The sequence below is a fragment of the Acipenser ruthenus genome, chromosome 9 (genome assembly GCF_902713425.1).
Source record: "Acipenser ruthenus chromosome 9, fAciRut3.2 maternal haplotype, whole genome shotgun sequence".
In the NCBI taxonomy this organism is placed as follows: Eukaryota; Metazoa; Chordata; class Actinopteri; order Acipenseriformes; family Acipenseridae; genus Acipenser; species Acipenser ruthenus.
The window spans coordinates 41,815,078-41,832,182 of NC_081197.1; the positions used below are offsets into that span (position 1 = coordinate 41,815,078).

General features: G+C 38.7%; 1 protein-coding gene across 20 annotated transcripts in view; it reads left to right on the top strand.

Moving 5' to 3' along the window:
- Positions 1-17,105, top strand: part of LOC117405230 (dedicator of cytokinesis protein 9-like) — a 114,568-nt gene that overhangs the window by 38,466 nt on the left and 58,997 nt on the right. For 16 of the 20 annotated variants that reach the window (XM_059030004.1, XM_059030010.1, XM_059030012.1 and 13 more), the window contains exon 2: positions 12,946-13,062. In XM_059030004.1, the coding sequence (XP_058885987.1) occupies positions 12,946-13,062 (117 nt within the window). Of the gene's footprint in view, positions 1-7,326; positions 7,561-12,945; positions 13,063-17,105 lie in introns of those variants that run through there. The other 4 variants (XM_034008128.3, XM_059030013.1, XM_059030005.1 and 1 more) reach the window with 3 other exon arrangements.

Consider the following 17,105-nt stretch of genomic DNA (forward strand, 5'->3'; position numbering starts at 1 on the left):
TGCTATCACAATTGGTCAAATTTAAAGAGAGCTGCACGATTAAAACATCTTGTTTTTAGCCAGCAAGTGCGATTTATGTGTGTTCCTAGCATTCTAAAGAACTAATAGCTTTACACAGTTCCTCTGCTCCTCTGATATACAAACATTTTAGATATTCATCCCTGTTGGCTTTTGATCAGACGGGTGGGGGCGTGTTATTAGGTCATCAGACCTCCCCCTTTTACAATCCCTGACTTCCTCCCTTAAGGGGTGCCAGGAGTTGCATAGAACATTTCTTAGAATAATGAACCCCACCCAAAGTCCCCAGTCAAATCAATTACAAATATTGAACACATTACAAACCAATTCAGTTGAAGGCATGCAATTACATACTAGTTCTTGCTGTGTGTGTATAATTCATATGTTTTCTTTTATTTTTTAAGAACATATTCAGCTTTCAAATGCAAGCAGTGCTGCCAGCATGACATCATTCTGTTGAATAGGAGCTGGGTTAACTCTTTTGCAGAGTAGCCTTGTTATTGTTTACTACAAGCTTGTTTAATTAAAGATCTGCCTGACATTCATCTCTTTTTGCTTGCATTAATCCTTTTTTGTAAAGGGACAAGAGGGGGAGGGGTGTCATTTAAAATGGGGAGTGGGGGTGAGGGGCGGGATGCCATTTTGTTTGCTATCAACGAACCGCATACATATTTTGAAAAATGTACTACAGTCAGCTCTTACAGATCTGACTCTTTACAATTTTGACTTCAGTAACGGTTAAACGAGTGTGACGCATGTCTGATTATTTCATCTGATTTGACGTGTATGAAGGTGAGCACGTTGTAACCTGTCCCCTACCACCCAAACAACCCCCTGCCCTGCACACACACACACACACACACTTCTTACAAGGAAGAAATATGACTTGCGTTTGAGGAACTACAGGGAGACGTTCGTTCTTTAATTGAAATTTGTTAGTGCATGAGTTTGGGGAATAACACAGCAGTAAAAGACAAAAACGTATCAGTAGTTTCAGGGAACACAAAAAAGATACAATGTCACAAATACATAGCTGACAGGACTGTTTTAAAATAGGTAGGCTTCCATTTAGATGTACTGTAGTTGGTTTTGTTGGTACACAGAATTAGTATTTTAATTCAGGATGATATGATTCTGAAAATATCACTTGCCAAAAGAGACAACTGGACACGTGTACTATAATACAGTACATACATTTAAATCCGGTATGTATTGTAGCAGTATGTAAAATTCCCAATTAACGACCCAACAGCAAAGTGAAATCAAAATGTTACCCATGCACAGAACTACGTAAAATGTAAACACAATGCAATTTAGCAAAAGATTAAAAAATAACAACACAGTCTCCAGAATTAAAACCATATCCAAAGTCAGTATTCAAAATTGCAGTATATAGTGTTCAATAAGGCCCTTATGTCACAGTTCACATGCAAATGAAAATGCACAAAAACAACTAAAGATTAAAAAAAAAAATGCATCACAGTATCTAAAACTGTTTAATGATTGTCTCGTTTGCTTTGTTTTTGGAGGAAACGTGTATCTGAGTGTTGCATATCCGAGTGCTGACTGCAGTCGGGTTTAATCAATGCATTACTGTAATTGCTTCAGTGTTTTAATATTGGCAAACATTTAAGTGAAGAGAATTTTTACTCTTACATTATAGTGTGTGTTTTTTTTTTTCTCAATTTGAAATCCGAATCGGCTCGCTGAGGTAACCCATTCCAGAGGGCTGAATATTAATGAGAACAGCCATATGGTGTAAAGCCTTACCTAAGCAATGAATGTTACCAAGCTACTGAGCATAGCACTTCAAAATGCTGTGCTACTAAATAAATAAAATATGCATTTAAACTAATACAGTGATTATATAAAAAAAATGTGGGAAGTTGCATCTGTCCTGTTACATTATCTAATTATTTAGCCAGAGCTTGGTGCTAAAACAGAAAAGAAAAAAAAGAGCACATCACTTTTAAATGTAAATTGTAAGCACACATTTCAAGGCTGGCTTATTGAAGTGGTGGTTTCATATTCAGCATTTACATTTTACTTCCAAAGTACACATCCTGCTGTAGTTGCAGATGGACTAATAAAGTACTTGAGTCAGTGTCATGATTTCATCATTTTAAAATTCACATGCAGTTTTTCCATCTGCTGTGACAGATACCAGCCAGAAAACTGAAGTCAACATGAAGCTTGTCTAGAGAACCTTACATCTAATGTATTAGTGCTGTGCAGCAAATATTTGCAGAAAGCTCTGAAACTAGCCAGCCAAGTGCATGAAAGTCTGTTTGGTTTAAGTGTTTTTTATTCAGAGTTCCTTGGCTTAATTGTCAACACTTGCTTTGGTACAAACTGTTGAATAGTTTAAGAGTATTCTCTCTGCAGCATAACATTGCTGGTGGTTGTTGTCGGGCAGGGCCTCGCTGTTACCAGCAGTTTTGCTTATGTTGAGTTCAGTAGATCATGACAAACCCCACAGCACAGACATTTAAAGGTTTTTTTTTTTTTTTATTGATAATTTTGCGACATACAGAAATGAAAAATTGCCTCAAACCCTCTTGGCCTGCTGGACGAGGTAGTAGCCCCCCCAATACACAAGGGGGTAGCTACAAGGGTGGAGTTGGGGAGGCATCTGCAAATTAATCGGACACAGTAGAGGGGTACTGTAAATTGAAAGTCTATTTATATTGCTCTGATTGGCCAGAATTGGATGATGTCATGTGTGTAGGGGGCAGTCCTTCCTCTTGAACTTAGTTTTTGGGTTAATTTGGCACACAACTGCCTATACCAAGTATAAAACAATATTTTACATATAAATAAATAAATAAATGAATAGAAAATTGTTTAAGAATTTGATACCGACTCCAAAGGTGTAAATGTAGAGCCACAAAATTAAAGAATACAAATGTTGTTTTATTTTCCAACAGTATATTCTTGTTAGGAGAAGCTAAACTTTAAGATCGCATTTTTGGACTGTTTTATTGGAAGTTAGAATGAGGTCAATCGTTTTCGAACATATGTAACATGAAAATTGTGGGAGAATTTTTATTAGGATTTCAAAAGTGCTACAGTAGCTGCATCAAAACATTGTAAAAATGATCTTCACAGTGCTCAAAGTGGAGAACCTAAAAAAAAACTACAGTAGCATGATATCCATCAACTTACTTTTTAGTTGTATTCTGCAAGCAGTGACTACAAAATTCAAAATATTGCATAAGAAAGATTATCCACTGCTGGGTTCTTTCTCATTTACAAGGCCTCTCTGTTGGTTCTGTTTAAAAGGATGTGGACATAATCATAAATAAAATATGATATTTCTATTATAATCATAAATAAAAGATGATATTTCTATTCCTGGAGGTGTGAACACATATTTAGCAGTTCTAGTTTTCTTTGTTTCAATTCTGTAATTATTAAAAAAAAAAAAAAAAAAAAAAGAAAACTCTGCAATATTACTTAGTTTCAGCAAGAGCAGGTGTCTATAATTACTGGTGCTAGAAACTTCCAGAAAAGTTACTTCATGCATGTTGGGTGTTACATTTGATAACTGTGGTACTTGTGACAGGAAGTATTTTGTTCTTTCTCTTAAGGTTATTTAATAATCAATTTATGGTGGCCAGGATGTGAGTGGTGCGGGTAAGGATATAATGTCCTTGAAACGGAGGGTATATTTACAAGTGTTCTGTGTTTATTTCAAAACTGTCTCCTTTGCTGTAAGTTGTATTGGGGATCCTACTGTGGGCTTGCACTAATAAACAATAAATACAAGTCCAGGGTGCAGGTGCTCGTGCTCCGTGGTGCTGTATCCTGTTGAGGTGCAGTGGTGGTGCAGGTGCTCGTGCTCCATGGTGCTGTATCCTGTTGAGTTGCGGTGGTAGTGCAGGTGCCTGTGCTCCGTGGTGCTGTATCCTGTTGAGGTGTGGTGGTAGTGCAGGTGCTCGTGCTCGTGCTCCGTGGTGCTGTATCCTGTTGAGGTGTGGTGGTAGTGCAGGTGCAGGTGCCTGTGCTCCGTGGTGCTGTATCCAGTTGAGGTGTGGTGGTAGTGCAGGTGCAGGTGCTCTGTGGTGCTGTATCCAGTTGAGGTGTGGTGGTAGTGCAGGTGCAGGTGCCCGTGCTCTGCGGTGCTGTATCCAGTTGAGGTGTGGTGGTAGTTGAGGTGTGGTGGTAGTGCAGGTGCCCGTGCTCCGTGGTGCTGTATCCTGTTGAGGTGTGGTGGTAGTGCAGGTGCTCGTGCTCCGTGGTGCTGTATCCTGTTGAGGTGCAGTGGTGGTGCAGGTGCTCGTGCTCCATGGTGCTGTATCCTGTTGAGTTGCGGTGGTAGTGCAGGTGCCTGTGCTCCGTGGTGCTGTATCCTGTTGAGGTGTGGTGGTAGTGCAGGTGCTCGTGCTCGTGCTCCATGGTGCTGTATCCTGTTGAGGTGTGGTGGTAGTGCAGGTGCTCGTGCTCCGTGGTGCTGTATCCTGTTGAGGTGTGGTGGTAGTGCAGGTGCATGTGCTCTGTGGTGCTGTATCCAGTTGAGGTGTGGTGGTAGTGCAGGTGCAGGTGCCCGTGCTCTGCGGTGCTGTATCCAGTTGAGGTGCGGTGGTAGTTGAGGTGTGGTGGTAGTGCAGGTGCCCGTGCTCCGTGGTGCTGTATCCTGTTGAGGTGTGGTGGTAGTGCAGGTGCTCGTGCTCCGTGGTGCTGTATCCTGTTGAGGTGCAGTGGTGGTGCAGGTGCTCGTGCTCCATGGTGCTGTATCCTGTTGAGGTGTGGTGGTAGTGCAGGTGCTCGTGCTCGTGCTCCATGGTGCTGTATCCTGTTGAGTTGCGGTGGTAGTGCAGGTGCCTGTGCTCCGTGGTGCTGTATCCTGTTGAGGTGTGGTGGTAGTGCAGGTGCTCGTGCTCGTGCTCCGTGGTGCTGTATCCTGTTGAGGTGTGGTGGTAGTGCAGGTGCTCGTGCTCCATGGTGCTGTATCCTGTTGAGGTGCGGCGGTAGTGCAGGTGCAGGTGCCTGTGCTCCGTGGTCCTTCTTGTTCTTGTTCTTGTTCTTGTTCTTGTTCTTGTTCTTCTTCTTCTTCTTCCAAACCCACAAGCAGCGCTCCGGCTTGTCCGCGTGTCAGCCTAAGGGGCTGTACTCACGTAGCTGCATCCCCTTTGTACTGCCAAACTCCTCCCTGTGATCCAGCTTGGCGCTATGCTCCATCCAGTCACCGCGCACAACACAGCTGATCACAATAGAGTTGTTCAGCAGTCTTACAACTATGCCCTTCCATCAAGATGACAGACTTCCGGTTCCATCTGCCCTCGAGTCGGCCCATCCTTGTGAAGGCGTAACACCAACCTTACTTAGCGCCCTTCCTGGTCGGGAAGTAGATTTGCAGCTCAGATTAATTCGCTCCCGTTCACAATGGTATTTTGTCTTTTTTTTTAGAAATCTAAACAAATTCTATTGTCTAATTAAACCACATCGTCAGCAATGTTTTAACATGTAAAGAAAAAAATTATCGAACAAAGCAATGTTTTACTAAAAGCTGTGTTGACAAAGCAGGCTTTTTTTGTTTCATTATCTTGGACAGAAATGGAGGTACAGTTATTTGTATAGTATCCAGTTTCATTTTGTATGGGTGTTCTAATATTCAGAGCAAAGGGGTTGGTCTGTTACCTACTGCAGAAAAAACAACAGAAACAAGAGAAGTGTATAATGCATTGACGTGGCTTTGTGATACTGTTGTACAATTTGGTGAGAAACTTGTGAACTATGACACATGGGGCGGGCAGGTGCCTCGAGAGAAACAGCTGTGTCCATGTTGTACCATTTGCTCTCCTCTTGATATTAAACACTGACTGTTATGTATATCCATGAAAAAAAAATCATTCCAGAATCTTTAGCACATTGACTTAAAGTAGAATTCTGGTGGGGGTGTGTGTCCTATCAGCTGGAATTGGCCTTTTGTACTCCTGTCCCTTTCTTCATCCCATAGGCCCTGGTATTTCCAATCTTATAACCACTCAGCAATATCTGAGATCGGTGGTTAAAGGTTAAAGCAAAAGTCATTACGTTTAACATATGGGCAATGTTTCAAGATTTAAACTATTTGTTGTTTTTATAGTTTTAAGGGGCGTACTGCTTATGATTTACCTTAGCATGCACTATTTGTTTAATTTAGTTTCTGTGGTTTACTAACAGGTATTGAGAATGTCGACCCAAGAGACTTCTTCTACCTGAAAAAAGAAACAAGGACCAGGGGTCACAAATGGAGATAAAGGGGCATTCAGAACAGAAAATAAGAGGCGCTTTTTTACACAGAGAATTGTGAGGGTCTGGAGCCAACTCCCCAGTAATGTTGTTGAAGCTGACACCCTGGGATCCTTCAAGAAGCTGCTCGATGAGATTCTGGGATCAATAAGCTACTAACAACCAAACGAGCATGATGGGCTGAATGGCCTACTCTCATTTGTAAACTTAATTATGTTCTAATTGTTTTGATCTTTCTCACTTTGGCAGTCTTCACAGTGGAACACATTTTTTTTTGCAGTATCATTTTACTTCATCTGTATATTGCTTTCCATGCTGTGTTGCCTAATTCCAGTTGAACAAAATGTTTCGCCAACATTTTGTGGTTCCATTGCATTGAAAAAAGTCCTGGTTTCTGAAGTTGTGAAGATCCTTGTAGCTGTGGCTAGAATCCCATCCCCTCCCCACCCCCTCCTGGTAAAGATATCACCTCACCAGGACTCCAAGGTGTGAAGTGATTTCTTACAGTCTCTTCAGAATTCAGCTGCTGCTTCACTCTTTTACAACAGATGGATGGCTTGATTTGACCCCAGCCCCTGTTTCTAAAGGGGCTGTTTTTAATTAATTTGTGTGGATTTCTGTTTTGCTCGGTTACCTTAGTAGCTGTAGTAAATACTGTATATGATACTTGAACTCCGTTTGGGATGAATTATGATTAGTTATAGAGTATGAAAACGCTCAACCTTGGATTGGGCTCAGTTTCAACTGACACATTATGAGTGGGGAAGGGATTTTTTTTTTTTACATATACAGTGCACATACACAGCTAGAGCACCAAACCTTCAGGTGAATTCCAGTTCAATCAGATGACTTGGTAGACATTAAAACAGCATGTATGTCACAGACCACAGAACTTTATTTGAGAGTGCATACGCTGTGTATCCTCCCTCCTGCAATGTAGTACAGCCCTGGAGGCTGGCCCTGCCTTGCTGTGCGTTCTGATTGATCAAGCTTTGCAGAGAAGGCTCAGGCTCACTCCAGCACTGAGAGTTTTCAAACATTCTGACTGACTAGTGCTGTTGTTTGTTGCTGCTGCGGCTGCTGTTTGTTTTAGGCACTGAGGCTGTAGTGTACTGGCATGTCATTTGCTGTAGTGGCAGCCAGTCTCATGCTGCTAGGGATTTATTAAATGGTGTTCATTGCCTGGCTTTCAAAATGCAAGGAAGAACAAATAAAACTCCTAAGAAAGAACTGGTGATTGAGTCTCCTCAGCAGTACAAAAACACAGCTAGTTGTGAGGGTGAAGTGGAGACTGTAGTACAGGTGCTGGTGAGTAAACGTATTGTTTTCCTAGAGATCATACACACTGGCAACCAAAAGAATGGGAGTGTATTGGTTATTTGTGGATTGAACTGTAAGGGTACTGTGGTTGCCAAAGTGATGATATTGCACACTGTAAATGGCAAATAGCCCTGTGAAGATTTATTTTCTGCTGTTCTAAGCACTGTTTGGTATTGTTGTTCCATATTGTTATTGATGCCTTCGTAATTTGCAGACGATGCTTGTGTAGAAGATTTTTGTCTTCATATAGACTCCTTTATGTAAAAGATACTGTCTATTGATTCTTAATGTAATTGTTGTTTGAAAGTCTTTTTTTTCTTATCAGTCAGTTAATTTTGGTTCACACACTTTGTGCACATACTGTCCGCATATAAATTGGTATGGGGATAAACAGGTGGCTATAGAATTTCTTTCTAAAAAAAAAAAAAAAAAAATTAAGCCGGCATATCCTTGAATTGGCTTTTTGTATCTCAATAAGCCTGGAATATGCTGTACCCTACAGTATGTATGTAACTTACAGTAGTTACTCTCTTTTAAAAACTTGATTGCAGTCTATTTTCTTAATTCCGGAAAACTAGTTGCAAATTAGGAGCCTGAAAGTTTACAAGGCTGTGGATGGTTTATTGGTGTTGCAGTCAAGCCTGCTAAATGATTTTTGGCCAAAACGGTCTGTTTTATGATTTCAAATGAAGCTGGAAATATGTTCACAGTAGCTACAGTAAACTGTACATTAGTGTATCTCTACAGATGTGACCATATTCAATTAATGGAAATAAGTCAAATGTTTGCAGGGTACTAGTTATAGTTTTCTAAACGATTTGTTACTTGCAGAAATGACTTGCTTGTTTTTTGTTTATCTTGTAACTTCCAGCTGGGTTGCTAATAAAGAAGTCCTGGACTGTAACTACTGGACTGTAGATAAATGCTTTGACATGCGCTTCAAAACAGTCTATCTAAACTGTAAAGATCTTGTTCCCCCTGCCCAAAACTTGAAAACCTTATTCTGTGTAGTTAAAGGACAGTAGTATTTAAACCTGCCTCTATTACGATGTTATCATTTTTTTACTGGAGAGGGAACTACTTTTGACTTCTTTTGAAACCCATTTTCATATACCAAGACTGGAGAGAAGTATAAAAAGTTATCTTGCTCTGCAAAAGCAGAACTGGTGTTGAAGTCATTAAGCTTGGCTGTTTTTCCTTACTGACATCACACAATAGGTGCAATGGAACCATACCACAGTGTAGAGTAGTTGTTATTTTAGGTGCAACACTAATTATAATTTTCTGTGATCTGGCTCTAAATCCTTAACACAGAGTTTTGTGAAGAATGCATTTAAAGACTGGCAGTGAAGCAATAGCACTTGGCTATTCTCATCTCTGTACACATGCTGTGGTTTATTTTATCTTCTGTGCCTTGTCCTCGGCATTCTGATATGGAATATTTAAATATTTATGTAGACTTTTATGAGGGAGGGCTACAAAAGAGGAGATTGTAGTCATAAGCGTGTGTAGGCTGTGCTCCAAAAGGAATTTAAGACTGCTACAATAGCAGAAAAAAGACTGGGCATTGTTGCAGTAATACACATTTGAAATGGTTTTCTTGGTGGTGGTGGTGGTGTTGGGTTTTTTTTTTTTTTTAATTTGCAATTTCAAGCTTATACTAGAGATTTGTGAGTCAAAATGTATCACGGGCAAATGATAAAATGAAGTTAAAATGCTGTTTTTTCGCAGAGTATGGCTTGGAGCCTTAGCCTTACATTATTAGTTGGGCAATTAGCATACATATTGTTTGCATAAGCTCTTTGGCTTTTGCGCCAGTGACAGTGGTGGACAGCTCAAGGAAGTAAAGCGGGACATTAGAAGATGACATTTTGGTATTAAAAGAAAAAAAAAAAAAAAATATTGAGGTTTTATTATGTTTGTCGTCAGTTACCACAGACAATGGTGCCACAATAACTTCAGTAGATCTTCAACTGAAACTTGATTCAAAGTCAGATAAAACAAATGTTCACAGCCTATTGAAAAGAAGTTGGATCACAAGTTTCTAAATGGGTGAACATTTCTGTTAATAAAACAAAAAAAACAGTTATATTGGGGTAACTATCCTCTATGTATGCTTTATTAATTGTTTTATCAATATCAGTACATTTATTTTATCATACATTGCCAAAGTTTCCATTCGATAGCAACCGCTTGATGTGCAGCTTAGTGGTTTACCATCTCAGCTCGCTATTTTTCCCCGTCAAGGATTCGGAATCCGTTTTTTTTATATATTTTTTGATAAATTTATATGTTTTATCATAAGATGTTGTGACCCAAAACTGGAGGAAGAAGCTGAAACCCGATGTGATTAAAAATAAATAAGTAATTCATGTAATATGATGACCCAAAAGGGTGGGGGGCGTTGCTGTTGTTGAAAAGGTTTTGGTTAGGCTCTAGAATATGGCCATTATGTTTGATCCTTTTGTTTCTCAGCTTGATTTTGTATACTGCAGTTCACTAGCAAACCATATTCAATGAACTGGGGTTTTGAAGAGTAAAAAATGTCTTTTTATGTTCTTTTTTCCCCCCCAGAAGTTAGACTCAGATGCTATACTTTGTAACAGAAGGATACAAGTTTTTTTGAGATGTAAAAACATTGAATGTAGGCAGCAAGTACAATTCATCCTGCCACAACTCCATACGCTTGATGGAAATATGTCACCTCTAGTGTTAAGAGATAATACTGTAGGACCCCACAGGGTTTCATGTGGGCAGCATAACATTTTGTTAGCGAAGGCTCAAGTGGGGCGCTATTACAGTACATGTAACACCTGTTTCTACTATAGCGAAAGGATATCAAACTTTCATGGATATCAAACTTTATTTACGTAATCACTGGTGCCTATTGTACTAATTAATAAATCTACATATGCTTAACAAAACTAAAAGTTACTAGCATTCCTTTACGCACATCCTATTAATTCAATTAGACGGTATTCCAGAGGAAGTCTGACAGGGCCCTGTTTAACTGTCCCTATCTGGTACGGACAGCAGAGTAATTGAGAGTACAGTGCATCCAAGGGACTAGATTTAATGAACTGAGGCCAACAGACTTCATTAAAGTTTTAAAGCTTTCCATTTTTCTCTCTTTCACAGTGAATCCTCTACTAGTGAAATCAAAGTGTCTTTCTCAGCATGCATGCTTTTTATAACCATTCTGGTTACACATTAGCTGCATATAGTAGGCCTATACCTTGTTACTGCAAACAAACATGACCAACACACTGCCTCTTTTGTGACTGCCTGGTCAAAGGGTTGCTTTAATTACTGCCTTGAAACCAGGATACGACAGAGTTTCGTGGGCCACGTAAATCAAAGCGGTTTACAGCCTACTGTGTCAATATGTGCCGACCAGAAAATGCAGCTAATTGAAATCATTTGCCTTTTTGTCTGTGTCACAATAGCCGTGGTTGTTGGTTTACGTCATTGTAGGCTTTATCTTGGTTTGATCTGTAGACCTGATTTATCATTGTGGTAAGGGTGAAAGTGCACCTACTGTAGTAAACTTTCGGTACATTTAAAGATGAAAGGGAGTAGCATTAGGAACTGTTTGTTTTGCTAGAATATGGAATTATATTCTGTTTTTTTGTTAATACATTTATGGATTTTTTTGTTTATTTTTGTATTTATTAATTGTATATGAACCTCACAATGAAGCTCTGCCAATGCATTACAAATCTGACTTCAAAATCTGCTGCAATATTTAGTCCTGGGTTTAGACAGACAATTATGCTGAATTTTGTGGTGATGAAGCAAACTGAACAGTCCACCTACTGTAGTGGCTTGGTTGAGACCCTATTTTGCATGTACAGAATGCTTTAAGTGGTGGTATTGCTGTGCTTTGTCTGTATGCTGCTTCACTCTGTTTGAGATGGTGTGAGTTACAGCTGAGGACTGCTGGCGCCAGGAGGACACCCTGCCTCAGCAAGTGATGCTGCTCACCCCAGCCAGATTCCTTCTCTGTAATACATGACTTATAAACCACAAATAAACAGAGAAAGCAATGACCTTGTATCCTCCTGAATGAAACAATTTGTTTTTTAAACCGATTCCCTGATCAACACATTTTTAATCTCATGGGTGCCATAGTGATTCAATCCACAAATACTGTTTCAGATAATAATGTGTTTGTTTGTTTATTTATTTATTTATTTATTTATTTATTTATTAGCAGACACCCTTATCCAGGGCGACTTACAATTGTTACAAAATATTAGCGTGCAAAGAATCACATTACAGACAAGAGCAGTTATAAGGTACAGTAAGAGCTAAATAAAGAATACGTTAATTATAAGAGCGAGTTCGACTAAAAGCAGTTAACTTATAGTAAAAATAATTGCTTATATGAGTAAAGTCCATTTAAGAGCACGTAGTAAGTACGATAAGTGGATGAGAACGATTTCCAATTAGAGCAGTTACAAAACACATGAATGACTTCTGAAGTGCACATACTGTGAGCAACTGTTAAATAACTGGATGAAGAGAAAATCATACAAGCTCCAGGAGTCTAGCTCCAGATCAGCATGTGGGAAAGGTCTTTGATCAGGTCTTTCTGTCGAGGTGCAATGAGCAGGTTTTTGGGATAGATCTCACTGCATGTAAGGCTCCAGGAATGCAATGAGAGAACCTGGAAGACCTTGCTGGAATATCAAAGTATAATGTCCTCAGTGGGATCACATTTGTCTGATATTTTTATTTTTATGAATTCAATTGCACACTATGTCCAGCACAGGCTATTGTTCACTGCAGTGTTTTTATTCAACAACTTCAGCACATGACTTACACTCTCCAGTACATTTTAAAGGTCATTAAACCAAAAAATGAGTAAACTGAGCATTTACACTAACTTTGCTAATTTAAATGCATGTTTGCATAAAAACACAACTTGTCAGGCTAAATCAAGGGTTCACAGGAAGATGACACTGTGAACGAATTAAACCTTGTGAAATTGACAAGTATATAATTAACTTGGTGATGTAAACATTCTGTCCCCCATCAAAGCAGCAAAAGTAACTACAGTAAGGCCAGGATACCAGTTTATTGATATAGTCTGTACTGTGTATCATATGCTACTGTACATCACTGTATGAGGCTCATATAGAATAATATAAATCCTAATGTGTGGAGTATTTAAATGTGTAATAAATGGGTGCTGTTTCTACATTTTTACTTCTAACAAGTTCAGAACCAAATTTGAAACGGAAATCAAATGTTACAGAATGTAGTTAATTAAACTTGTGTGTGTGTGTGTGTGTGTTTAACTATATACAGTACTGTGCTTCATTTTGTTGATTTTAGAAGCTAATTTGTATTCATTTCTGTGCATTTCAGGCAAAACCGAAAGTAATTGAGCCAATAGACTACGAGAATGTCCTTGTTCAGAGGAAGACCCAAATCCTCAGTGATTCCTTGCGGGACATGCTTCAGTTTCCCCTTGAGGATTTCTATGTGAGTATAACAGTCTCAGAACAGCCCTTCAAGGCATGTCCAGTTCATAGCAGACACCGTGCTCTTCATTTTCTGTAAATGGGAACACTTCCATCAAAACGTCATGTTAAAGCAGTTGTAAGTCATTTGATTTGAAATGGTTTGATTTTAGATATAGCTGCCTTTTAAAGGATGACAGCCATAGTCCTCTAATTTGCCATCTCACGTGTTAAATTAGACAAACCATTGTTAAAACCCTTGGCAGAAGCCTTTTCCTGTGACAGATTGTAGAAAATAATGCTGCTGTTTCCATCACTCCATAAGGAGGAAGGGTATAATTTTACATGGCTTGTTAGCTTATTTTTCCTCTACAGACCTGACCCGAGGCTAAAGGTTATCTGGAAGGCCATTAAACAAGAAGCGGGGATTCCTTCATTTCTTTTCTATTAGTCTTTAGTGTTTAGCTATTCCAACAGGAAGAGAACAAAGATTTTAATATACAGTATGGCAAACCTGCAGAAACATTTGGCTTCCTCCACATACAGATGTTCCAATGCGATCATAAACAATGGAACATTTTAGTACTTCTCTCAGACCATTCGCATTTCCATGTGCTGTAGGATTAGGATAAAGACAGTATCTGAAGTATGAAAACAACTAAAAGCCTGAACATTTTTAATAAGAAATGTTGATAAAAAATAACATTCGGGAGGTATTGTATTATGCAAGAGCCCAGGGAAGGGTAGCTGCTCAATTGCAGACCTACAGAACTCAATTGTGCACTGCTGCAGCGTTTAGCAGAGTGAGAGCCATGATGGTCATTGCTCACTGGAGTTAAATATAGCAAGACTTAACAAAAACAATTCTTAAAGCTCAGGAAAAATAACCCACGCTAAGATCTTGGGATGTGTGGTGAGATACAATTTCACAGAGGTCGGTGTTGGTTCCTGGCCGTGTCATACATTTTAAAAAAAAGCGTCTAATCCCCCCAAAAATATATATATACAGTTCCGTTTCACATATTGTAATACATCCTTTTCAGAAGCCAGCTACTGTCATTTGAGTTCTTCAAAGGAGAGAATTTGGCCATAATGAGGTTCTTTTAGTATGGTTGCTTGTGGGTGTGTAGGTATAGCTTTAGACAGAGGGCATCCTGAAGCTTTATTACTGTAAACACATTTGTTTGGTTGTAACTCACTACACTTTTACTGCCTTCAGGCTTTACTTCATATGGGTGTTAAGTGCCCCTTTTTGAAAGCTATTATTAAGCAAGCAGTCATTTCTTAAAACTGATAAGAATCGTATTTTCTCTTGGAGCAGTTCTGGCTGTTTGATTGTGGAGTACTTGGAACCAAGAGGTCCTGGTTACTGCTCCTATTTAACCACTGGAGGTCACAGTTTAAACAAGTTAATTAGGAAAATAATGATGTTAAATTAGTTAGAACTCAAACTCTTAGGGTGGCCAGCCTACTATACTGCTGTAACCAAAGTAGTTCTAAAAACACATTCGTCAGCTCTGATTTTTTTCCATCCGGTTTCAATTTAGTATTAATGGACCAATCAGTTAAGTTTCTACCTTCTGTTCTCTGAGTAGTCTATGGAATACTGAAGACACATCTGATGGTTGGCTTTAAACAATAATCTGGTTATTACACAAACCTGAAATTATTTCCAAATTGTTTTAGTGTTGTTCATGGCTGTTAGCTCACCTGAAAAAGACAATATATTAAAATTGGTGGTTAGCTTGAAGTCAAATGGAACTGTAACTTTTCTACATATGGGGAATTTCTTTGTCTGTTTTATGTTTCTCAGATGTGTGGCTTCTGTGTGAAGGAGGAAATGCAGTTATCAAATCGCACTTCCGATATATTCTTATTTTAAACGTCCAATACCCAGATGAATCATTGATCTGAACCTCATATGTATTTCAATGCTGTGTTGGACTATTTAAGTAGTTGCTCTTATTGTATTACTTGTATTGTAACACTTGAAATGTATTTGCTTACGATTGTAAGTCGCCCTGGATAAGGGCGTCTGCTAAGAAATAAATAATAATAATAATAATAGTTAAAAAAAATAATAATCTAGAGCCTGTTTTACATAATATCAAATATATTCAATCCTGTATTTAATTAGGTACAAAAATACTTCTTAGCACTTGAAACACTTGAAGAGCAGCTGAGACAAATGCAGTACTTGCTTAATTCAATATGTGATAATTAACATTCACTGAAGTGTAACAAAAGCCATTGCTGAATTGCTAAGATTTAGATATCACCACATTTTGGAAGTGTCACAGTCGTTGTTTTAAGGGCTTTTTATAAACTTAAAATGTCTGTTGTCTGTGGGGTGTCTAAGAAAACACTTTAAGAGGCAGGGAAGGCTTGTAGTACAGTCATGCAGAATCTCCAGTCAGGGATATGATGCCCCACTGACTCAGAGGAGTAACTCTCAGTGCCCACCTCTGCCTGTGTTACAGTATTGGGCAGTGCCCTCCCTCCTGGGATGGGTACTGAGGCAGACTTTGAAAGTGCACGTAATTCTTACAGAAATAGATTGTCACTTTACATAATCATAAGTTAAGCAAATGAATGAAGCAGTATCATTTTATGAATAACCAACTGTTTAGAAATGCTTTTATATTATGATTTGACTATGAAGTGAGCTTGTGTGTGTAAGTACAGTTCCTTTTAAGTAGGATATTGATTACTTTTCCATACAGTACTCCTTTGCGGGGCATTTCCTTCTGGCAACATCCTGGCTTTTCTTATTCATGCATGTTTGCTTCTGTTGGTTGCATTAGAGCGATTGCGATCTCAAACCAGGGACATTCTGAACAGGATGAGGAAGGCAAGACCCTGTGATCACAAATAGAAACTTTGATGATTGTATCATGGGTTCCTTAGATGCCTTTTGCGCCCAGTTGAACAAAATATGTGCTGAAGAAGCTTTTGTGTTGTAGCTTCAAGAGGCTGCTGAAGGAAACAGTATTGATTCTGTTGACTTTATCATTGCTGTTGTTCTTAATGATGTCCACTGTATCGTATGGGACCAGTGCATTGGTCACCACTGTGCTTGTTTATCAGTCACCTGACCATTATCTTCAGTGTCTCCAGAAAAGGTAGTATGAATAGGATTTGTAGGGAGCCATGTACTGCAATTTTGGTTGAGAAATCAGTAAAGACAATCAATTTTAATTTGCAGTTGTCATGTTTTTTCTGATCATCATTGTGACTGAGGTCCTTCCTGTATTGGGTTCGGTTGCTGTGAATCAGTACTGCAATACCTTTGCCTTTTTATTTTAAAGCATAGTTTCTGGAACAATAGGCTCATTGTATTAGTCTCTAGGTTATGGCACCAAGTAAAAAAAAAAAAAAAAAAAAATCAGTTAAGGAATGAAGCTCTATAAAATTTGACTCTGGTGCTTGTATTTTAAACTATTTATATATATATATATATATATATATATATATAAACAGATGCCCAGAAATCATTAAAAGGTCATAAAACCTTCTGAATTAATCCTCCCACTTGTGTTTTTAGGCCTGCATCGGCAGTAACACAAGTTTGTAATGGCAAGGATGTGCTATTTACAGTCTGTTTGAATTAAGAATCTGGTATTCAGTTTAATCCACTTGAACTGGGTCTTCAAAACAGCCAGATTTCCTATTTTTTGAGCATTCTTGGTTATGAATAGCAAATTCTAAACCAATGAAAAAAAGCTAATGACTAAAACAGCCCAACATGATAAAACATTACTTTATGCAGAAATGATGACCCGCTGCTCTGACAATATATCAAAAAGACTTCTCTGTACTGTACAGTAGTTTTGTATTTTGGCTGTGACTTGAATACTTGGCCTGTTACACTGTGCTCTGTTAGAAATGTTATTTTTTTAATATACAGTTGTAGGCATACATAAATCCTATGCACATCTATCTGTTACAGTACTTCAGATTTCTCAGTTTGTCTAAAGCAGGCAGGAAAGCTAATTTGGAAACTAATGCTTCCATAAAGCATTGGCAGATTTGGCACATTTTCAATTGGGAGTTCTTAACAACATT